At 35.7% G+C, this 24,914-nt stretch overlaps 2 protein-coding genes and 1 pseudogene across 2 annotated transcripts; 2 read left to right on the forward strand and 1 right to left on the reverse strand.

The window, feature by feature from the left end:
* The first annotated feature begins 396 nt into the window (after positions 1-396).
* LOC103566978 (putative olfactory receptor 2B8) lies at positions 397-4,951 on the forward strand. Its single transcript, XM_070585375.1, has one exon. The coding sequence runs from the start codon at positions 1,212-1,214 to the stop codon at positions 2,181-2,183; it is 972 nt and encodes a 323-aa protein (XP_070441476.1). The 5' UTR covers positions 397-1,211; the 3' UTR covers positions 2,184-4,951.
* A 3,480-nt stretch (positions 4,952-8,431) lies between these two features.
* Positions 8,432-12,741, reverse strand: LOC139077185 (olfactory receptor 2G3-like; annotated as a pseudogene).
* Positions 12,742-17,186: 4,445 nt separating this feature from the next.
* LOC103566977 (olfactory receptor 10C1-like) lies at positions 17,187-23,566 on the forward strand. Its single transcript, XM_008543538.2, has 4 exons — positions 17,187-17,914; positions 18,325-18,526; positions 20,977-21,073; positions 22,031-23,566. The coding sequence occupies exons 3-4, from the start codon at positions 21,023-21,025 to the stop codon at positions 22,994-22,996; spliced, it is 1,017 nt and encodes a 338-aa protein (XP_008541760.2). The 5' UTR covers positions 17,187-17,914; positions 18,325-18,526; positions 20,977-21,022; the 3' UTR covers positions 22,997-23,566.
* The last annotated feature ends 1,348 nt before the right edge of the window (positions 23,567-24,914 follow it).

Consider the following 24,914-nt stretch of genomic DNA (forward strand, 5'->3'; position numbering starts at 1 on the left):
ACGTGATTAGTGAATTTGTGAGGATTAAATGAGATGCTCTACGTAAAGTGCTTAAAAAAGCTCTTCACTCATAGAATCGCTTCATGAATGATGATTGTTTTTATTGTTATTTTAATAGTCATATGTATGTGATGCATTGTACATAGTTCAGTTTTAATAAGATAGTCTTACTTAAATGATGCATTTATTTTCTACATAAGGAAAATGAAGCATACAGTGTGTGTGTATATATAAATGATCACATCCAGGACTCACACCAGGGAATTTCTGTAATATTCTTCATCGTTCTTTTCATTTTGCTGCATAAAATCCATTGTGTAAGCATATTTTCCAGAAGACAGAAGATTACATGATAATTAAGTTTTATTACATGAAAGCCTGTTTTGAGATTTTTTTTGTATACTTCATACATGGCTAAATTGTGGGGAGAGTGAGACCATCCATGGAAACCACAAACTTTTAAAAAATCATGTTGTTTGATATAATCGTATATTCTTTGATATAAATATAAATGTGTTTTTGACATAAGAGAAATAAGTGAAAACTTTGGGGCTATGAGTCTTAGCTGTGTTAACTCTTGCAAATTATCCCTTGGATAAATATCATAGTAAATCTATTCCGTGAGTGTACTGCCTTTGGCACTAGGAGTTTTACTCATATTAATTTAATTACGATAAGCAGAAAGGAGAAATACAGTAAGCAGAGAGAAGAATTTACTTTCTTTAACTGTTAATATCTTTCAAAGGTCATCTTTTTAATCTGCTATAATAGAAATGCATTAAAAAGTAGCAAGAAAACAAATTGAATTGAAGGGAATGAAGTTAGAACACACGAGTAGATTAGAGATTTAATGAAGCTCCAATAAAATTTCAGTTTCTCTCAATCTTAACGGATCCAACACCTTCTTTTTGTAACAAATCTTTTGTAATAAGTCTTTACTATCTTTACTTTTATAGCCTCTATTTAGTAAACTCTGAGTTTACTAAATGAAAGTCATAGATCAAAATATGGTTGTTAAAATAGAGACAGTTGTTAATTCTCACTTTTCTTGCTGAAGAAATAAAAGGAAATATATTAATGATTTGTTTCAGCATCCCCTATCCAGTTCCTAGGTTGCATACAGGTATGTGAACCAGGAGAAGTTCTAAGCACAGGATAATCGGGCTCCCAAAATTCGAACTGTGGTGTTCCCTGCAAGTAGTGTCACAGCAATGAGAAGATTCAATAACACCTTTCATCACTTCAATGGCTTTGTTCTAGTGGGCTTCTCTGAATGGCCCAGACTAGAAATGGTTCTTTTTGTAGTCATCTGCATCTTCTATATATTGACCCTCTTTGGGAACTCAACCATAATTATCTTGTCACGCCTTGATCCCAGACTCCATACCCCCATGTATTTCTTTTTGGCTAATCTCTCTTTTTTGGACCTCTGCTATACTACCTCCACTGTCCCCCAGATGCTGGTAAATATACAGAGCCACAAAAGAAACATAAGCTACATAGGATGTGTAGCTCAACTTTTTATCTTCCTTGGTTTAGGATCCACTGAATGTGTACTTCTCTCAGTGATGGCCTTTGATCGTTATGTAGCTATCTGCCAGCCTCTCCAATACACAGTTATCATGCATTCTTGGCTATGCCAACAACTGGCAGCAGTGGCTTGGGTAACAGGTTTCAGCAACTCCTTGGTGCAAACAGTGTTGACTTTCTTATTACCTCGTTGTGGTCAATATCGGGTGGAGAATTTTTTCTGTGAAGTACCTGCCATGCTTCAATTATCATGTGTTGATACACGGATTAATGAAGTGGAGATGTATGCAGCTGTGGTAGTCATAAAAGTTATCCCAGTTGGATTGATTCTATTTTCTTACATTAACATTGTCAGAGCAGTAGTAAGGATCCAATCTTCTGAGGGTCGAAAGAAGGCCTTCAACACATGCGGGTCTCATCTGCTGGTGGTCATTATGTTCTATGGCTCAGCCATTAGTGGTTATGCATATATGGCACCCAAGAGCAACTCAGCCAAATTGAAGGGCAAGCTTCTTGCACTCTTCTATGGACTTCTAACTCCAATGCTCAACCCTCTTATCTACACCTTGAGAAATAAGGATGTTAAGGGAGCAGTAAAGAAGCTACTGGGGAGAGAACAAGAGCAAGGTGGAGCATGTCTTAGGAGAATGTAGTCCTCTCACAATTCAAATTCCAGACTCTCAGACTGCCTATGGCCAACTGCCATCACTCCTCTCACTCTCAAATAATAATGGCTTGTTGTTACTATTATTATCCATGTATTTCACAGGAAGTAAAATTTTGATTATTCTCCCCCGAAATAATGAAACAGAGCTCTAAAAATAGATAATTAGTATTCATAGATTTTAGTAAAATAATTGTATTTTTGTTACTATGTGTTTTTTTCTAATGAAGTTTTAAAATTAATAGCCAAATATGATTTCTTATCACATGGCCCATTAAAACTTATGATTCAGGGAATAATCTTGAGACTTGTTTGGAAGTCTTAAAGCAGAAAGATAACTGCTTAAAATGACTAAATTGTTACAAAATTAGCAGAATGCACTTATAGATAAGAAGAAACTTCATTTCTTCCTTTCATAGTCCTTTTTTTTTATGTTGTCAGTGCAGCTGTTGTACATCTAAACTAATTTTAACCAATATTAGGATGGCGCATCCTCAGGGAGCCAAGAGCATGCTGTGGAAATCTACACTGTCCTGGAGAAAAAGAAGTGCACATATAGAAAGCTCTGTGCAATGTCTCTGACTATTATCCAGTCCTGCCAGCAGCCTCTTTTAGCATATTTCTTTAACTCTGCACCTCATCCTATGGAAGTTTTTCCTTATGGCCAATATATAAAGAACTTTTATGTTTCTCAAGTAACAGCCTTTAATATAAAAACATCTTGTGGTCCAATCAGTATATATGTTATTATTGGTGCTCAATCATCTTTATCAGCATTATAATATCTATTTTCAGCAGGCCAAATGGAAAAATAGAAATTTTTCTTTGAATGGAAAGGCAAGAAATCATATAGCTTCTGTCCACAGGATCGACATCTTCAATATCATGTTTTACAGATTCCACATTTTATGTAATGGCTGCTGAATGAAAAGCCTACCTCTAGGCAAAAGTATCTGGGCTTGGCACAATTAAGAGTCTCTTGCATGTACTGTGAAAATAGCCAAATATATGAAAGGACGTTCCTACCAGCAATGCATCTCATTAAATTATAACCATTGTTTTCTTACCTTCTTGTGAAAATTATGGTGTTTACATTGGGAAAAGAGGAGAAAAAATAGACTGAATAGTCATCTGAGTGAATGTACAGCAGAAAAATGTGAGAAAACATCTACACTCAAAGATTGTAATGTAATAGGTCATTTAGTAATAGTGATATATAACTTGTCCTTTCCAAATATATTTGAGCAGTGGACATATAGTTCTTTTCTCCCAAAGAATATGAGCTGCTTGAAGATGTGATAAAATGTCTATCATCTTTTTTTTTTCTCAAAGATTTGTGTTTTAAGAGCAGTTTTAGGTTCACAGTAAACTGAGAGAAAGGTACAGAGATATCTCTTATAGCCCAGCCCCCATATATGCATAGCCAGCTCCGTTATAAACCTCTCACAATGTTAATAATAAAGGCGAATAGAAATTACCAAATATTCATCAATAGTAAAATAGATTAATAAAATGTAGTATATTCATAATCTAGAACACTATACAGCCCTGAAATGAAGTACTGCTACATGCAACGTCCTGGATAAATCTCACAAACAGGTTGAATGAAAAGAGCATGTATGACATGACTCAATCTGTGCAAAGTTCAAAAACAGGTAAAACAAATTTTGTTTTCAGACATTGGGTGGTGATTACCTTTAGGGAGGAAATAGTGAACGAATGGGCATGAGGGGTCTCCGAAGATTGGGTAATAGTCTAGTTTTTCATTTGGGAAGTGGTTGCATGTGTTCTTGTTTTCACTTTGTCATAATTCAATTATGTTTAGTGTTTTCTTCTTTAGGCATATTATACTTTATAAAACTATTAAAAATTCATGTCAAATAGTATAAGCTGATTACTTAAATAATATTTAATGTCTAACTCAGAGACGGTTCTCCAGAGTGACTATAAATCAATAAATTAATGTTGAATCTTTTTTGTGAATTTTTAGAGATGTAAATAATTTTGTTATTATGACGAATCTTTCACTATTTAAAAGGAGGCAATTTTCAATTTCCCTTTCCGATGTAAAAGGGAAATATGCCATGATAGTTCCAATATTGACTATTCAGAAAATAACTGATTTTTTACTTTGAAAAATTAAACATTTTTTTCTAAAATAAATATACATTTCTACGTTAAAATTTTACATATATTCATCATTAAATTAGTTTACATTTTCCGAACTGGTTCCCAATCATTACTGTGGAAACCAAGTTTGGAGTGAGATATTTTCTTGAATATTCTTCACAGTCATGCCTTAGATGGCTCTATTTTAAGCATTGCAAGTCAAAGTCTGTATTTTATGGTCATTTGCATTCCCCATCACCTACTAGAATAATCAGTTATTTAAAATTGCTTGGGGACTTATGAACTAATGGGTGGTTCATTTAGAGGACTTCAATTTATTGGTGCCAGCATTTGGTTTGTCATTCTCAAAATGCATTGGCACTCGATAATCCATTTTTCAAGTGCTGATTCTTCAGCTCATTAGTGCTACCCGAGACAAATTATCTTTCCTCATGCTTAATGTGGGAATAATAGAAGTCATGAACTAAAATAAATTTTATAGCATGTAGTCAATTTAATTAAATGATAGCTTTCCCAGTATTATTGTTATAATTATTCATATGGTCAACCTATTGAATGCTTATTAAATGTTATAAATAATGATGATATATTTATTCATTCCTTAATAAAGTAAAATAAAAACTTCCTTAACGAAAAGTGTCTCTTGCCGCTTTGTCTCCTCTCTGTCTCCCACCCTGTATATCTCTCTGTGTAAGTATATATATGGAATAGAATGATGCTATTTATACAGACACTTCACAAAAAATAATACTTAAATGACCAATCAATCTTTCAAAGAATATTGCATATATTGTCTTCAGAATACACACTGTTGAATCATGTATTTGACAAATATTTGAAGCAATTATTATGTAACAAATACTTACTAAGGTAATACTGATACTATGGTAGAACAGATGGATAAAGTCATTACTGTCATGATAGAAAGATAAGCTGACACTCATTTATACTAACATTCAGCCTCCTCCAAAGTCAGTGCTGACTTCTATAAGGTGACCAAATCATGGAAATTAGACCTGTACCAAGTCGGCTTTACTTTCCAAGTGAGCCAGCATAGACAGAAGACAAGGTTGTACAACTCTAATCAAACTACAAATTTCAGAGAAAAAGCAAGGCCTTAAAAACTTCCCAGTGCCTCTCATTACTGATATTTCTCTTTTTTTACTGCTTTTTATTTAAATTATGGTTCAGGCAACATTCATAGAGTAAGAAAGTCCATTCTAGGTATTTCAGGGAATGAATTAGGCATTTACAAAATTATCAAAAGTGCTGGAATAAATAAAACTGGGAGATAACTACTTGGTTTCTGAGGGCCTGAGATTGGCTCCTGCCCTTAAAAGTCAGGACCTAAAGAAAACTGCTCCTGACCACACCTCCTTTGAAATCTGAAATGAGTGATCACAAGATGAGGCAAATCTCCAGAACACACCTGTTGTCACTGCCAGTTAGAAAGAGGCTCTACCTCACTTCTCCCTTCCAGACCCTTGGAGGCAAGAGCATATTGGAAAATGTAGTTCTCAGGCATTCAAGAAGTGCTAGTTGTTTCTATATTAATATTGTAATATTATTATTCCTTATCACTGATTATGTACTCAGTCCAAGTTATCAATTGTTTTTTCTATCATGCTTTTGGTGTTGTATATTCAGTCTTTGTTTACTTGTCTTTAATCAACTCTTGAAGATCACCCTTAGGTTTTCCTCAAACATTTTTATGGTTTTAGCTTTTATATGTAACCCATTTTAAGTTAATTTTTGTGTGTGGTAAAGGGAAGGATCTGAGATAATCTTTTTTGCATGGGAAAATTCACATATTGAAAAGACTATTACTTCTCTATTGAATTATCTTGACATATTTTTCAAAAATCAATTGATTATAGATGTTTATTGCTGGACTCTAAATTCTGTTCCCTTGATCTGTAAGTGTAATCTTAAGACAACACTACATTGTCTTAATTACCATATCTTTGCAGTAAGCTTGGAAATCAGGAAGTGCAAGTCCATTAACTTTGTTTTAAATAAAGAATGGATGCAACTCAACAACAGAAAAATGAACAACACTCCAAAAAAATGGGCAGGTGAAAGGAACAGACATTTTTACAAAGAAGATATGCAGATGGCCAACAGGCACATGAAAATATGTTAAACATCACTAATTATTAAGGAAATGGAAATCAAAACTACAACAAGATATCACCTCACACCCATCAGAATGGCTGTAATTAACAAGACAAGAAATAATACGTATTGGAGAGGATGTGGAGAAAAGGGAACTCTCATACACTGCTGATGTCAATGCAAACTGGTGCAGCCATTATGGAAAACAATATGGAGATTTCTCAAAAAGTTAAATATAGAAATACCATATGATCCAGCTATTTTACAACTAAGTGTTTATCCAAGGAACATGAAATCAATAATTCAAAAAAAGTTATTCAGTCCCATGTTCATCACAGTAAATTAGATAAGTAAATGTGATAGAATGTGATTTAAAGTAGAAACTGAAGTATTCATATATATTAAAAACAATAAAAACATATAGTTAAGTATCATTAGATCTCTCCAGAGGTCTCATTGATGAGAAAACTTAGTGTTATTGGGATTCCCTTTTGAATTTTGTAAGACATTCTCCTTTTTCAGTGTTTATATTCCTAACATCATGACATTGGTTTACATCAGTTTTCCCTTAAAAGATTACCTTGTTTAAGGTTTAGGAAATATTAAATCTTGATTTATACCACTATAGAAACTCTCATTTTCCTGAATGAATTTGTCCAATTTTCAGTGGCATAAGTTTTTTCTGTCTGCTTTACTTAGCCTATTTAGAGTCTTGAAGGAATATTGATTTCAAATTCTTTAATCATTTAAAAGTTTTAGCAACCCAATCAAAGAAGTCTGACTGTGAGAAGCTAGGGATTCAGTATCCTTTTATTTTAAGACTCTCCTTAAGCATACAATTTTATTTTAAAGCCAAAAACACCTGAAGGAGAGTGTGGCTTATTAAGATTACCTTTGGTATACAAATTCCATTTTTTGAGACACTGACAATTATTATGCCTGCAATGGATATTTATTTAACAGTTCAGAGTGTTTGGAGGAGAAAGAGAGTTCTGTCCTTTAGAGCTAGGAACACTCATACTGGTGCAAACACAAAATGCACCAAGAGGATTCCAACAAAATCAGAAAAACTAAAAACCTCTCAATCTTTCATTGACAGCGTCAGAAAATACAATTGCTAGAAATATTAGAATCCTCCAACAAACATGCACACACACACACATCCACGCACACACATGTCCACACAAACTCATCAAATAAATTAGATTCAAACACCCTGTCACTTTTCATCTGGCAGGGACTGGATTCCTAAGAACTGTCACGTAACAGAAATTGCTTAATAATCCAAGCGTAAAAATCAAAACTGAATATCCACTACTGCTGGGACCTGTGTGGACACAACTGGCTCTGGACAATCAAAATATCAATGAAAATCTAACTTGACAAAGAATCAGACATAGAACATAAGAACCAAAAAAAGCTCAACCATGAGACTTACCCGAGCAGCCAAGGGAGGAGGGTGAGTTGCAAAGTCAAGGAGTCCAGTGCAGGTGAGGTGAACTTTCAGGCTGCATGTTTCTGTTGGTCCAAAGCTGGTGTCCAGATGGGCAATATCTCAGGGAACCTCCAGGTATAAGCTACTAAAGATTAACTCAAAGACAGCTAGCTAATTAGTGGCACATTGTTCATTTATACAAGACAGATAAAGCAATAGATTAACTTCATTTAATGCAGCAAAGCCAAGATTTATATAAGAGAAAGGGCAAAGAGGGAAAAAAAATAGCTGCAGAGGTTTTGGAAACAAGAAGTCATGTTTGTACTTTATCGGGTCAACTGATTGGCTGATGGATAACAAATGTCTGTATAGACAGGTTATCTTTGATTATATTAAGAGGGGAGATGAAAGAAAGCAATTTCAGTTGCTTATGGATTCTTTAAAAGTCTTGTGAGTTTGATTTTGCAGCATATATGTCAGATATCTCTGAATAATGCCTCCTGGTGTCTGTCCTTTAGCACTTCCACCTTAGTTAAGTTTTACCTCATTAGAATTTCTCACTCTACTGTGCTCTGATCTTTTCATACCTCCCTCTTCAAAGCCCGCTTTACATCTTTGTTTCTCAGCGTGTAAATGAGAGGGTTGAGTGTAGGAGCTACAACAGTATACAAAAGAGTTATGAACTTTCCTTGACTAGGGGTATAGGAACTGTTGGGCTGGATGTAGACAGGTGTGATGGTTCCATAGAAGACAGAAACTACCAACAGGTGGGACCTTCAAGGGCCAAGGGCTTTACACAAGGCTTGAGCTGACCTGATCCTCATTACTGCTTGGACAGTGCACCCATATGAGATTAAGATGAGTGTCAGAGAGAGGAGGAATAGTACCAAGGACGCCATGAAGAGCTGCACCTCGTCGGCGTGAATGTCTACATAAGCCAGTTGACCATGGCAGGTACTTCACAGATGAAGTGGTAAGTCCTATGGTTTCCACAAGGGGCAGCTGAAGGATGATAGTGCCCTAAATTAGGCTGTTGCCTACTCCACTCAACCATGCCATTCCTGCAAGAGACTGGCAAAGTCAAGATTGCGTAACGGAGTAGTCAGAAAACAGCAGCATAACAATCAAATAGCATGACAGCTAGGAGAACACATTCAGCAGACCCCAGTTCCAGGGAAACATAGGGTTGAATGCGACAACCCATGGGAGTCATTGTCTTTGCTGAACTGTGGAGACTCCACCACAGCTGGGGAACAATGCTGGTGGTAAAGCAGATTTCAATGAAGGAGAGGCTGGTAAAAAAAAATAATACAAGTGTGTGTGAAGCATGGGATCCAGACAGGAAATCAAGATGATTGCTGTGTTGCCTACCAGTGTCAAGAGGTAGGAGATTGACACAAGCACAAAAGAGGATCTTATCAAGCTGCAGCTGGTCAGAGAAGCCTACCATATGAAATCGCCCGCCAAATTCTCATTAATTATCATCATCACCCTACTCATACAAAGGAGAGACACACATATGAAAATATAGATGTCAGATAGTAAGAATAAATTAAAATCAGAAATACAGTTGAGAGAAATTGTCCCTGAAGATGGAGTATGAGGGTGTGTGTCATAGCGGAAGGAGGTGGGGGAAAGAAACAGCTATATGTCTCCAGGAGTAAAGTAAAAGTATGCTGTACCTACAGAGAACTGTTAAAACACATGGTGACATAAAATAGACCATACAAGAAGTGATTAATAATTAATTATTGCTCAGTTCTTTCAAATTGTTTCATTTTGTTCTAGAAATCCACCATCTTTTTTTCTCAAAAGCATCTTGTGAGATTATAAGTAAAAGAAAAAAAGGGAGATATTGTTCAATCAACTTCCCTTTAGCCATTCTATCAGTTGTCCATAGTAAAAGTAGCAAGTAAGCAAACAAACATGCAAAGAATATGGATTTTATGGAGAGTAATCATGAAATTTCTGGGACCCAAACTGAGGAGTACACAGGAAACCTTTCTCTCACTTATGACTTTGGAGAATCCTGAAACTGGACTCAGTTCATTACATCAAACCTAAAAACAAACTGAAAGCAGACATTATATACAAATATGGGAAAATGATGTACATCATATACACAAATGGCGATGAAGGATTAAGAATAAAGACATTTTCATATGCAGCTGAAATTAAGTTAATAATCCTTCTTGAATAGGTTAAACTTAACTAAGTTTGGGAACAAAATAACAAAATTATGAATTATTAAAAAATAGAGAATGAAACTTAGGGAAGAATGAGTAAAAATATGTTAAACGTTCTAATTTCTTCTCTCAGTTTATAGAAAAAAATGTTTATAAGGGCTCATTATAGTTTGTGAGTAACTCTTAGTAAACATATATGAAGGCTATTTAATGCTTACACCACGAGAAGGAAACAAAGAATCATAAAATTTGGCAAAACTCATGAAAGGAAAGAGAAAAATGAAGGAAAGTGTGTTGAATAAAAAAGATAAAAATAAAAACAAATTAGTAGTGAGGTCACCAAAATAGTGGAATAATTAGCTCCAAGTGCTTATTCTGCCACAGAAACATCAAAAAGCAAGCAGAAACTATCAGAATCAATGTTATCAGAACTCTAGAAAACAGTCAAAGATTGACAACAACAAAATAAATGCTGAACCAAGAAAAAGGCAACTTACAAAAGCTAGGAAAGTTTTGTGATGTCTTTACTTGTCCTTGTTTCACCCACTCTTGGACACAGAAGTTGTCTTAAAGTGTTGGATGATGGAGTCTCCCATATGGTACCCTGGTCCCTGATACTGGAGGGAGAAGAGTAGACCTTTGCAAATTATAGTGTCTGTTTTAACCTGTCTGGGAGTTACATGAAGGACTGATGCAACATGCTCATCTTTGTTTCACCTAACTCAGAAAACAGGTTGGAAAAATGGCTTGTATTGCTCATAAATGTGGCAAGGCAAACTAACAAACTGCAGATGTCTGTGGCAAAAGATTACTCATTGAGACATATGATAGATTGCCTAAAGCCCAGGAGCAAAAGTTGGAGGATAATCTTTGGAAAATTAGGATGGTCAAAAGCATCCATGTATATGGATATAGTGGACTAAATGTTTGGGTTCTTCCAAAACTTAAATGTTGATATCCTAATTCCCAATGTGATGGTATTAGGACATGGGCCCACTGGGAGGTAATTAGTACTTGAGGGCAGAACCCTCATGTATGAGATTAGTGCCCTTATAAAAGGGACTCCAAAGAACTCTCTTGATCTATTTTTACTGCATGAGAACATAAGAAGTCAGCTCTCTGCAAACTAGAAGAGGAGTTTCCCCAGAACCCAACCATTCTGCCACTCAGATCTCAGACTTCCAGACTCCAGAATTGTTAGAGAGAAATTTTAGTGTTAAACCACCCAGTCTATGATAATTTTTTTAAACATCTCAAACTGACTAAGAAAATGGAGGAATTTAGAAAGCCAAGCAGATGCTCAGGCCAAGGCATACAGTCAGAGAAGACTGGAGAACACCATAATCTGTTACACTGGACTGATCCCTCAACTCAGTGCAAGCCTGGCTAAATGTTGAAGGAGTGTTTCAGCACAGAGCCAGTCTGCAAGTACCGGGAGAAATGTTTTTTTCTAATAATTTTGTGTGTGTGTGTGTGTGTGTGTATGTGTGTGTGTAAGATTAGCCCTGAGCTAACATCTACTGCCAATGCTCCTCTTTTAGCTGAGGAAGACTGGCCCTGAGTTAACATCCATGCCCATCTATTTTATGTGGGATGCCTGCCACAGCTCAGCCTGACAAGTGGGGCGTAGGTTTACACCCAGGATCCAAACCAGGGAACCCTTGGCTGCCAAAGTGAAACTTGCAAACTTAACCACTGTGCCACCAGGCTGGCCCCTTTTTTCCTTTTTTTGATTTTGTTGTTGTTTTAGTTTCTGGCATTCAAGGAAATCTCTCTTAAAAGATTAACTATATGTGAGCTAAAAGAACAGAGACTTTAGTGACCACACATAACAAGGACTATATTCTTTCCAAAAATAGTTTAGAAAAGTACCTAAATAAAAGGTCTATGATAGCCTTCAACAGTAACAAAAACCCACCTACCTGGGTAAGGGGTAGAATCTGATTTTTAGAATTATAATATTAAAATATCAAATTTTCAGCAAAAAAGTCACAAGGCATACAAAGACACAGCAAAATATGGCCCATTCAATGGAACAAAATAAGTAGAAATTGTCCCTGAGGAAATCCAGACATCAGACTTTCTAGACAAAGACTTTAAAGTAAATGTCTTAAATATGTTCACAGAGCTAAAGGAAAACATGGACAAACAACTAAAGAAAACCAGAAAAACATGTATGAACAAAATGGGACATCATCAAAACATTGAAATAGTAGTTTTCTAACATCTTTCTTCCAAAGAAGACTGATTTTGATGATTGCCCATGAATGAGAGTATCTTTGAGGAAATATGAGAATCCAGCAGAAAACTTCTGACATAGTGTTGGAGCAAAAAATTCCAAGGTTGGATGCATTAAAGAGGGTAAGAAAATAGTTTCATTTTACCTATATCACCTCTCTCTGAAGAAAACACAACTTAGTGCCAAGAAAGACCTTCTTGGCTTGAGATTTCTCACAAGAAGGAAAATGAGAGCATTTGAGTGAACACCCAGCTGCCTCAACTGTGCAGGATGCTGCTAAAGAAAAGCATTTCATTCTCACCCCATTCAGAATACTGAGGTGGGTTGCATGGCAGGGGAGTGCGGAGCAGTTGGGAGAATAGCCACCAGGGCTCTTGAAGGGCATCAAAGAGATGTGGATCTTACTAATCACATCTTGGACTCCATCAGGAAGCCTGCGCATGATTCACTGTGGATGACTTACTTATGGATCTCTCTACTAGCCCATGGGTACCCCAAATGCTCCCTGTGCCTCACTCATACAACTTTCTACCCAGTGTGCAGCTTCCCCTGCACCCTGGGAGTCAATACATGTGAGCCTTTGCAGACAGCTAGTGATCATAGTGGAAAGCCAGCTGGACTCTGCAAGATTGGGAAAAAGCATACAAACTTGAGCATTCAGCAACACCCTAGGGAAAGCAAACAGAGAATGTCAGCACTCAGCCTGGATTTGTAGGATCAAGAGAAGGCATAGAAACTCAAGAATCCCTCTCCACAGGAGGCAACTAGAAGTATGGAGCTGGTATATCTACAGCAAAGGTCTAAGAAAGTGTCAGAATCCCTAACAGGGCTGATAAAAGGCATTTCTCTCCAAAATCCAGCCAGTAAGGACTGGAGGGGACGAATGCTCCTTCAAATGCAAGGCAGCAATACAAGACTTCAAATAACATAAAAAATAAAATATATATATATGACACCATCAAAACAACACAATAATCTTTCAGTAACCGACCCTGAAAAAAATGTAAGTCTGTTATTTGCCTGATAAAGAATTCAAAATAGTTTTAATGAAGTTCAGTGAGCTACAAGAAAATACAGAGAGCCAATCAACAAAATAAGGGAAACAATACATGAACAAAAGAAGAAGTTTAACAGAGAGATAGAAATCATAAAATAGAGTCAAACAAATTTTATAGGTGAAGAATATAACGATTGAAATGAAAAATACAGGTGAGAGCATCAATAAGAGACTAGGTTAAGCAGGAGAAAGAATCTGTGAAGTAGGGGACAGGTTTTTTGAAATTATCCAATCAAGAGGAGAACAAAGAAAAAAATGAAAAAAATGAAGAAAGTCTATGTGAACTATGGGATATCATTAAGAAAAACAATCTATGCATTACTGGAGTCCCAGAAAGATAAAAGAGTGAGAGGCAGAAAGATCATTTAAAGTAATAATGGCTGAAAGATTCCCAAATCTGGCGAGAGATTTGGTCATCCAAATTCATGAAGCTCATAGGTTCTCTCCAAATTTCAAATCAAAAAGATCTTCTCCAAGATACACTATAATAAAACTATCATGTCAAATACACAGGGAGAATTTTAAAAACAAAAAGAGAAAAGAGAATTCCTCACAAACAAGGGAATCCCCATAAGGCTATCAGCAGATTTCTCCCTAGAAACCTTGCAGGCTGGGAAAAAGAGTGGAATGATATATTCAAAGAGCTGAAAGAAAGTTAAAAAACTCCCAACCAAGAATACTTTACCTGGCAAAGTTGCCATTCAGAGATTAAGGAGAGACAATGACTTTCCCAGACAAACAAAAATTTAGGGTGTTCATCACACTAGAGCTTCCTTACAAGAAATGCTGAAATACAGTTCTTCAAGCTGAAATGAAAGGATGCTAATTAATATCATGAAAACATGTGACATACTGGTAAAGGTAAGTATATGGTCAGATTCAGAATATTCTAATACTGTGATATGGTGGTATGTCAATCACTTAACTCTAGTATCAAAGTTAAAGTACAAAAGTATTAAAAATAACTATAGTTACAATAATTTGTTAATGGATACACAATATAAAAAGATATAAATTGGGACATTGAATAAATAAAAAGTGGAAGGGGAATAAAAGGGTAGAACTTTTGTATGTAATCCAAGTTAAGTCATCAGCTTAAAATGGACCTTTATAAGATGTTTTAGTAAACCTCATGGTAAATGCAAAAACCAACAGTAGATACACAAAAGTTAAAGAGAAAGGAACCCAATTATAACTCTATAGAAAATCATCATTCACAAAGGAAGATAGCAAGAGAGTAAGAAAGCAAAAGAAGAACTACAAAGGAGCCAGAAAACAATAACTCAGGTGGTAGTAGTAAGTCCCTACCTTTCACTAATTACTTTAGATGCAAACGGATTAAATTCTCCAATCAAAAGGCATACAGTAACTGCATGGATAAAAAGACCCAACACCAAGTATATGCTACCTAGAAGAAACTCACTTCAGCTCTAAGGACAGACATAGGCTGAAAGTGAAAGGATGGAAAACATATTCCATGCAAATGGGAACTAAAAGACAGCAGGGGTAGCAATATTTATTATCAGACAAAATAGACTTTAAGTAAAAAACTGTAACAGGAGAAAAATGAGGTCCATATATAATGATAAAGGGGTAAATGTTATGATATACCATCTTGGTGATGTTATATCATCAAGAGGATACAACAATTAAACATTTATACACTTACTATTGGAACTTCTAGATACATTAAGCAAATACCAACCGATATGAAGAGAGAAATAGACAACAAAACAATAATAGTAGGGGGCTTCAATACCAAATTTTCAACAATGGGTAGATGGTCCAAACAGAAATCCATAAGGAAACACTGGATACGAACTATACTTTAGACCAAAGGGATATTTCTACTGATTCCATATGGGATTATTATGGAAAGTTAACTCAACTCTATGATGCTCCTGTAAAGAGAAGTTATACACACTGTGAGAAAGACCAAAGATCTAACTATCACTACATTACATTAAATGGGTCAAATAAATTAGAGGAAAGATTCTACTGATTCTGACCAAAGTTGACCTCTACCCTAAGAGTGAGTAGTATCTGTTATGGAAAACTCTGCAAAGAGAATAATAAAAGACTACCTTAGCACATCAAATGAATCCATGAAACAAAAAAGTATTCCAAAGCATCACATGTCAAAATCCTTATAATCCTCAACTTTTCATTCTTCTTTCCTATTTACCACAAACATATTTTAAGGCTAGAGATAATGAGATAATTCCAAGGGACTGAGCTCAAAATAGAATTTGCAGAGGCTTCCTGCACACCCATAAAAATGATTATGTCTACCTCATTCCTGGAAAGAGGTGTCAAAGTCTTCATCTCATGTACCCTCTGGGGAGGAATCTGAGAGAATGACTCAGTGTAATAAAAGAGAGTCTTAGGATTGGTTAACTAACTATGCTATAAGCATAGGAGGAGAGAGTGATAGTGTGTGGGCCAGGTATTCTTTCCTTTTCAGTGTCATATTCCAAAGACAGCATGGGGTTAGAGAGCTTCAATTTTTTCCACACTAGCTTTGGCAGGAAAATAAACTTAACAGGATGACAGAATTTCTAAACGCCTTTCAACAGAGCTGTAGTGAATTAATGGACTTCCATGCTTTTGGATATGGCAGGCTGTGGCTGGGTACTTGTCCACAAATGCTTACCCGGAAAATATTGTCATGATCCGTTGGGGCTATAACAAGCAATGTCACAAAATAAATATATACTGGTTAATTAGTAATGTGAATTACGTATTTTTTTTACAATTAGTATTATGCTTTTTCATTGAAAACTATAAAATGTAATACACTTTAAAAATTGTATTATCAGAAAGATTTCAATGCATAATTAGATGAATGAATGTTAATTGACTCTACTGCAGCATAAAAATCAACATTGATAAAACTACTTATCAATGAACGCAGCAAAGCAGTTGGAGGGAAAAAAGACAATGAGAGTACATTTCTTAGCCAGATGTCTCTTAATTAGGCACCTTTGTACAATGCACAAGCATATTCAGCAGCTCTGAGAATGTGCCATTATTTTCTTCTCTCATCCTTTTGCTTTCTGCCTTCTGTCCTTCAACAAAAATTTCCCATATTAATTCAACCTGCTACTGATCATTTTCCTGAGCATTCCTTCAGTACTAAGAGAAATCACTTAATATCATATAAATTAATGTACTTATTTTAGAAAGGCCTAATCAGCATATTGGTTCTTTGGTGCTGACTTATGGGGAGATGTAACTTCCTGTATCAAGAATAGAATGTATGCACAATCGTAGTAGTTTTCTCAATTAAATTGAACCACCTGCTTGAGAGGTTGCTACCCAGTTTCTAAGGGTTAAGTTCTGGGCCATACAATGAAAAATCCCAACATGCCAACCCCTCTTAAAAAATACAAGTTTATATTTCTCAAAGTCCAATTTTTCTGGAATACAGGCTCCTTCTATCTTTCTGTTCTGATATCTGATAGCTTTGGCACTTGTCCTTGTTGTGAAAGCTACAGATTAGCTCTTCAGTCAGCATCTCATTGAGTTCCAGTTCAGCTGGATGGATGGAGCATGGTCAAAAAAGACATTTTCCTTCCCTTTAAGAAAACTTCTGGATAACTCAACGCACTTCAGTTTACATTTATAGGATATAATGAGTCGTAGAATACAGCTAGCTGCAATAGAAGCTGAGAAATACATCCTTCAACTGACTACATTTGACACAGTATATAAATTCAGTATTCTGTTACTAAGGAGATGGAGAATGCTGGAGAAGATAACTGTATTGTCCAGTACTGATGACCTAATAAAAGTCCCTTGGCTCTACATCTGATTCAGAGAATGATAATAGTAAGAACTACATTTTAATAATATTCAAGCAATCAGATTCTAATCCAGCAGTACTGAAAGCAAAAAGTGTCAACCACAATATATAAGATTGGAACAATAAGTTATTTATGTGGAATTCCAAAGAGGATATTGTGCATATTTCATTTAAGGGGGCTGCAATAAGGGGAATTTTCTATCCAAATGACACCTTCCTCTTCTCTATTCTTTCTCTTTTGCCTTTACATCATTACAGTAATAGATATTCAGCATCTTACCAACCTTTTTATATCATATAAATAATAAGCATTCAGCATCTTATAGTTTTTTCACTATCCTAATATATACATATGACTGTCCATTTTATTGTGATTACTTTTGATAGCAGCAAGTAGGTACTTTCCCAAACTAACATGTAACTAGATTATTATGATTTATTGAATCTTTTATGATAATCAGAATAAATATTAACACCCTCAGTATAATATGAATGAAAGTTACGTATATAGTTTTCGTAGTAATATTTCATGAGTGTTTTGGTTAATTCAAACAAAAAATTAAAAGCTGAATTATCGTACAGTGTGTGCTAGAAGTTACTAATAATATAGGTTATTCATTATATTTAACTTTTGATTTATTTGTCTTTTACATTTACTTCTTTTACTCTGTTAGCATTCACCTACAAATGGAGACAGACCTGTCCATGACAATTCCTGAGAGACAGAAGCAAACTGTTTCCTGACACTCTCCAGTGAGAATAAAACAGGTCTCCTGGGGGAGGGAGGTAGGATAAGGATGCAGAATGAGAACTGAAATATAACATATTCATAATCCATTGTTTTGCAAGAAGGAGGAAAGCTAAATATACCATCATGTAATCAGCACAGCCTTGGATACTTCTGTTTGTGCGTGTGTGTGTTTGTGTGTGCATGTGGAGCTGAGGGCATTCTGGGAGGGACATAATGCTCACTCATTAGATACACGATCTTCCTGAGATCAGATGCAATGCTGACTACAGCAGAAGCTACTCAGTGCACGGTCTTAGAGGTGAGGATTGGGCAGATTTACGTCCTCCGAATTTGGGGAGGTTATAATAAGGGGATGCAGAGAAAATCAGGGAGTGGCTCATCAGAAGCACTAACTGTCTACTTTTTTCCTCAGATGTTAATGGCTAAAGGTATGTGACATAAGTGATGTCTTAAGAAACGAAAGTTATGGAAGACAGTGGATTAAAGTGTGAAAATGGATAATCAATACCTGAAGCACTTTTCAGTTCTGGCCGCTACGTTAATCAATTATTTTCTCATTCTCTGAAGAGTATAACAACTTATCAATTTGCCAGTATCCCAGCCAAAAAATTGCTGTAAGTTGTTCCAAATTAATTATTTCACAGGAAATATATATGCCTCTTATTGTTGGGGAAGGGAAATACTTAGATTTTCCTGTACATGCTAATCCAATCAAATGATAAAATAGTTTCTGCTCGGTTATGTGAAGGTAGCATATTTTTACTATTAGGTCCTCAGTGAGGTGAATATGGGAAATTGTGGAAAGCAATGGGTAACCATCACTACAAACTTTAATGGCCAATTTACATAAATTGTACCTGCAATTAAAGCATTTTAGAAATAACAATTTCCTAATAAAAATTATTTATATTATTGAGTGTGTCCTGTGTGCCAGGCACTGTGCTAAGTGCTTTAGACAGAATATTTAATGATGTATATATAACATGCCTTCCTTTGGCTGATAGGAAATAGAGAAACAATTCGTTATGAAAACAGAGATTAATAAGGGACTGAGTGAGTCAAGGAACATTTCTAATTATGTGGGGCTGACCCAAAATGAATCACTTGTACTGCATTATTTCCAAAGCTGACTTTATAGAGTGTGCTTGTCTTGGATCCTGGGGCTGAGTAAGGTGGCACATGAAGCCAAGCTATTGAGCAATGAAAATTATCTTATCTCCTTCTCCTGTTTCTTTCATATATCCAGTTGTTACTGAAAGTCCATCTCACGATTTAAACCTTCAAAATCTTGCTGATGTTCAATGGCCACTTAATCTTATACTACGTTGAATAGGAACCTATGATATAATTTATCTTTGGGCATGAAACCCCTTTGTCTTTCGATCATACCGCAGTGCCTATTTGCTTGATTACTGACTCTTAATATGGGTTATTTTTATAGACTGATAATAGTAGAGAATATTCCATGCAATATCCTATGAGTTCATTAACATGAGGCTTTAAGGGGCGAGATGTTTTGATGCTGATAAATTGTTTTAATGACTGTTCCTTATTTTTATTCATCGTTTCCCTCTACAATGTTTGCATTTTTAACTCAAATGAACTCAGCAGGAAAGATAGAAAGAGTTTGTCATCATTACAAGGAAATGATAGATCAGAAACTTTATGTCAAGAAAATGTATCAGGTGAAAAACAGAACAGCATCCATGCCAAATTGTTCTTCTGCCTGTGATAATCCTTTGTGCAGACACCTGACCCCTGCCTTGACCATCTCACTCTCTTTCCTTTGGCAATAACTAAAAATAATTCTTTTTATGTACATAAAACTGACCTCTACTACATACATCTCAGGATCCTCAGATTAAGGTCAACAGAGAGTAAATCCTGAAAACAATAAAAAATTTTTAAAAAATAAGATTTTGCCTGGTTCAGTATTATTCCAAGTGATACTTGGATACTCCAAGTGATAGGCAGAGAGAAGAGAATGTGACTACATTTGTTTGTGTTCTCACCTCCAGTGAGTCCTATATGATTTAGTATTTATTTCTAAATGGAGTACCATTATTTGCCAGTTTAAATATTTAGAAGCACTTACAGATCGTCACTACATCTGATATCCTATTTTTCCAGTTATTTCTGAACTTTGTGAAGTTTTAAAATGTGCTTATCATGAGATGACTTTTTTATTCATCCTGTTAAAAAATATCAAATGATTAGCAGCACACATTAGCCCTTGTGCAGTCAGCCCTCACTGTATGCCATCCACAAGGAGGTTTCTCCCATTCTCAACAATCCCTGACTCCCATCCCCAGCACAGGCATCTGCATTTGCTGTCTATAGTCTAAATGGGACAAGGGTATTTATGATGGGAAATCTTCACAATGTCAGCACTTAAGGAGGAGTCGGATATGCTCCTTTTTCTGTTGGGATTTCCCCCTTGGTTTCTCCATCTGTGTCACTGAGGAAACTGCAGTTCCTCCCCAATACAGGGAGATATAGTGGATAAGATACATATTTGTGTATTTAACTGAAAAATGGAATGACAACTCTCCATATCCAGAGTTTTCTCTGTAACTGCATAGTCTGTTATTGAGGAGTCAGGATACATAAGAATATCCTCTTTTGGGTTAAAAATAAGACGATAAGTAAGCCACTGTCTCTGTTTGCTTTGCCTTAGCCTTAACTGTGTTAACATGGGAAATGAATGCATGAGAAATATAGATATTAAATTTAATTGCAATGCAAGGAAAATGTTTATAAATGCTTTAATGTAACTGTAAATGCATTCTAATACAGTAATGTGTAAGCAAATTTTCTTACCATCACGTGCACTGAAGGTCCCTGTTATGATGCAAATTTGCTATTTCATATTTAACAGAGTTTGAATGAGTTCACTTGTTTTCTCTCCTTAACTTGTGGGGACTTTTGCACAACTCAGTGATACCCAAATTAGAGATTAAAAAGATCTGTAATACATAAATATTTTTTCCTAGTACATAACATTTAAGTGGCATTTTTAAGTTTGTATGTATGTACTTTTTACTTTTCCTCTCCACCATGGCAGATGATTAGAAAAACAGAAATGGAGATCAAGATAATGAACAGGAAGAATGACTAGGGACTATGATATAAAACTCTCACAAGAGGGAGTAAATATGAAGGTAAATCTATTGTGACAGCACATAAGCATACTGGCACTGCTATTACTAATACTTAGTGTTTAATCACTTTCCTAAGCACTTGTAAAGGAATTAACTCACTTAATCCTCATAGCAACCCCATTAGGGAGGTACTACTATCGTGTCTTTTTATAAATGGGAAACTGAGGAATAGACAGTTTAAGAAAATGTTAACTTTAGCTGACTGCAACTAGGATTTGAACCCAAATAGAATATCTCCAGAATAGTTGTAATCACTATGCTGTTGAGTATGAATTTGAAGGTGTGTGTTTCTGTCTGTGGATGTACAAGTGAATGTGTATATGAAGAAATGAACATTTTTGTACATTTGTTTTGTGAATGCATCTAATACATTTGCCTGTTCATAATAATTTGGAAGCTTAAAAAGCTTACTTTTTAAAAATATATACTGGCAACAAATGTAAATGTGGCATAAACAATGATGAGTTATAGCTTTCCTTCACTACATAAGTTCCATTTGAGAAGAATTTTTTCTCATTGTTGAACCCCAGGACCTATCATAGTAATTGCAAAATACTCTGTGCTCAATAAATACCTGTTGAATGAATGAGTTTAGGAAGAAAATCAGTGGCAACAGAAATGGAAAGAAACGGAAAAATATGAAAAGATCTTCATTTGGTACTAATTGACAACTGATTAAAAGAATGATGAAGAGAAAATTGAGCTGAAATTATTTTTTTTGCCATTGTATGCTTGGAAACTAGGTATATTTTGAACAAATCAACTGGGATAGTGACCATAGAATAGGAATTGGTTGGAGAAGGAATGAGGGTAAGTGTAATTTCTGAACTTTTTGAGTTTTAGAATTGCAGGTAAGAATTTATGTCTCCAACTTACTAGAGCTCCGTAAGTATAATATAAAGAATTACATCTATATCTGAAAGAATCTCTCTGATGACTCGGCTTTCTCTTTTTCAGGTCATGAAGCTCAATTGCTCTTTGTGGCAGGACAACAGCATGTCTGTCAAACAATTTGCATTTACCAAATTCTCTGAGGTCACTGAACAATGTTTCCTTTTATTTACCCTCATCCTACTCATGTTCCTAGCATCACTCACAGGCAATGCTCTCATAGCCCTTGCCATCTGGACCAACCCAGTTCTCCATACACCTATGTACTTCTTCCTGGCCAACTTGTCTCTCTTGGAGATTGGCTACACTTGTTCCGTCATACCCAAAATGCTGCAGAGCCTCGTGGGTGAGGCCCGAGGAATCTCTCGGGAGGGGTGTGCTACACAGATGTTTTTCTTTACGTTCTTTGCTATCAGTGAGTGCTGTCTTTTGGCAGCCATGGCTTATGACCGCTATATGGCCATATGCTCCCCACTTCACTATGCAACACGAATGAGTCGTGGAGTGTGTGCCCAGTTGGCAATGATTTCTTGGGGAGTGGGATGCACGGTAGGCCTTGGCCAGACCAACTATATATTCTCCCTGGACTTCTGTGGCCCTTGTGAAATAGACCACTTCTTCTGTGACCTCCCTCCTATCCTGGCACTTGCTTGTGGGGATACATCCCATAATGAGGCTGCAGTCTTTGTGGTGGCCATCCTTTGCATTTCCAGCCCATTTTTACTGATCATTGCTTCCTATGGCAGAATTCTAGCAGCTGTGCTGATCATGCCGTCACCTGAGGGCCGCCGGAAAGCCCTTTCCACCTGTTCTTCCCACCTACTTGTAGTAACACTCTTCTATGGCTCAGGATCTGTCACCTACTTGAGGCCCAAGGCTAGCCATTCACCAGGAACAGATAAACTCCTAGCCCTCTTCTATACAGTGGTCACATCCATGCTCAACCCCATCATCTATAGTTTGCGGAACAAAGAAGTCAAGGCAGCTCTCCAAAGAATTCTGTGGGAGAAAAAGGTTCTGACTCATGAGTAGATCCTAGAGGGTCGTGCAAATCTGCTCTTTGGAAAAGATGCACCTGCAACTCAAGTGTAAAAAAAGAAAGAAGAAAAAACTGTGCTCTTCAATCTGTTTTGTAAAGACCTTTCATACAAGTGATTGTAGTTTTGGGGACATCTCTGTATCCAGAGTTAAAGTTCTGATTGCCAAATTCTGGAAAGAGGTTGGTTATGAAATAATTTTATAGGTGATTCCAACACTAGACAGGTTTTCCCTAATATTTTAGTCTAGGCTTAGAGTATAAATTGTTGGATTATACCTCAGAAGCCTGCCAAATCCTGACTCTATAGTCTTAGGAATTTTCTAACCCCTGAAGGGCCCATCTGACTTCTGCCCCGGTCACTGAGGGGAGTGTTCCCACATACGTTTGTCCCACATGACTCTTATGTTCCTACTAACTCTCTGAAGTACATGATTTCCTTTCATTAAAAAAATGTTTTAAAATTCTTCAACCTTAACAATTGGTTGATGATATAATGTTGAATTCTTTATGTGGGTCTGTGTACTATAAAAGTATCTAAACATGCAAAAAAAAAAAAAAGAAAATTCATGTTTCCTAGATATTTGCTGCACAATATCAAAAGAATTTTGTCAAGGGACCCCATGGTGAAAATATTTTTAAGGACCAACAGAAATCATATTTAAATTCAATAATGGAAGAAGAAAACGGAACTAAAATGATTAACGTAAATAATTTGAAAGACGATTTTGTCATTTTAAAAACTTACATATGTGCAGATGAATCTTGACTCAAATTTGGAAATCATCCAAAAACTTTCTTTTAAGAGAAATGAACATGCTTACAACACATCCAGTAGCGCCTATGGAAGCAATGCCTTGGATTTGAACATCTAATTCTCAGGGACTTGCTCCGATAGCACTTGATCTATGACAGATTAATAACCACTGCTGTGGTAGTTGTAATTCGACAAAAGTGGAGAACTGTGACTGCTACTATGACTCAAGCCTACTCCTCAAATAATGAGATTTAATCTTTCTTGTTGGTTAAAGGGTACAAACTTTCAGTTATAGGTTAAATGAGTTTTGGAGATATGACGTACAGCATGGTGACTATATTTAATCATACTGTATTGTATACTTGAAATTTGCTAAGAGAGTAGATCTTTAGTGTTCTCATTACACACACAGACACAAGTGATAAGTATGTGTTAATTAAATTGGTTGTGGTAATTGTTTCACAATGGATATGTATGTAAATTCATCATGTTACACACTTTAAATATATGCAATTTTATTTGTCAATTTTACCTCAATAAAGCGGAAAAGTTAAAAAAAGAGAATGTGATAATTCCACTCTCTGGAGATAGTAGTGATTTACACTATTGACCAAGATGTGTATTTTGCCATATATATCCCTATTTTACCAAAAACTATCCAATTCATCCTTTAAACATAGTACCTTGTGATTTTTATTTACATGTATATATAGTAATTAACAATGGAAATAATCTGAACATGCAAAAATAACTTACTGGTTAACAATTATTCCACAGGAAGAGGTGGAAATTATATGTAAGCATTAAAGATGATAATTTATGATTATTAATCTAGAAAAATGATTTATTAAGTATTCAAGCAATTTAAAAGCAATTTGCATAGTATGACCACTTATGTTTAGTTTTATAAGTTTGAAAGAATAAACATGAAATATTTACTGTATACCATCCAGGCATTCATATTACCCATGATTCTTTCTTCTCTCTCTTCCTATGGTTCATGTAGTTCATGTGTAATACAAATATGAAAATATTTAATTGTAGACATTTTTCTTATGATAAATATAATACATGCTTTTTACAGCAAATTTATAAAACACATAAAGTGTAAAAATTACAATTTAATTCATTTATATTCCTTCAATCCAGGAGTAGCC

This window comes from Equus przewalskii, chromosome 19, assembly GCF_037783145.1.
Source record: "Equus przewalskii isolate Varuska chromosome 19, EquPr2, whole genome shotgun sequence".
Lineage (NCBI taxonomy): Eukaryota > Metazoa > Chordata > Mammalia > Perissodactyla > Equidae > Equus > Equus przewalskii.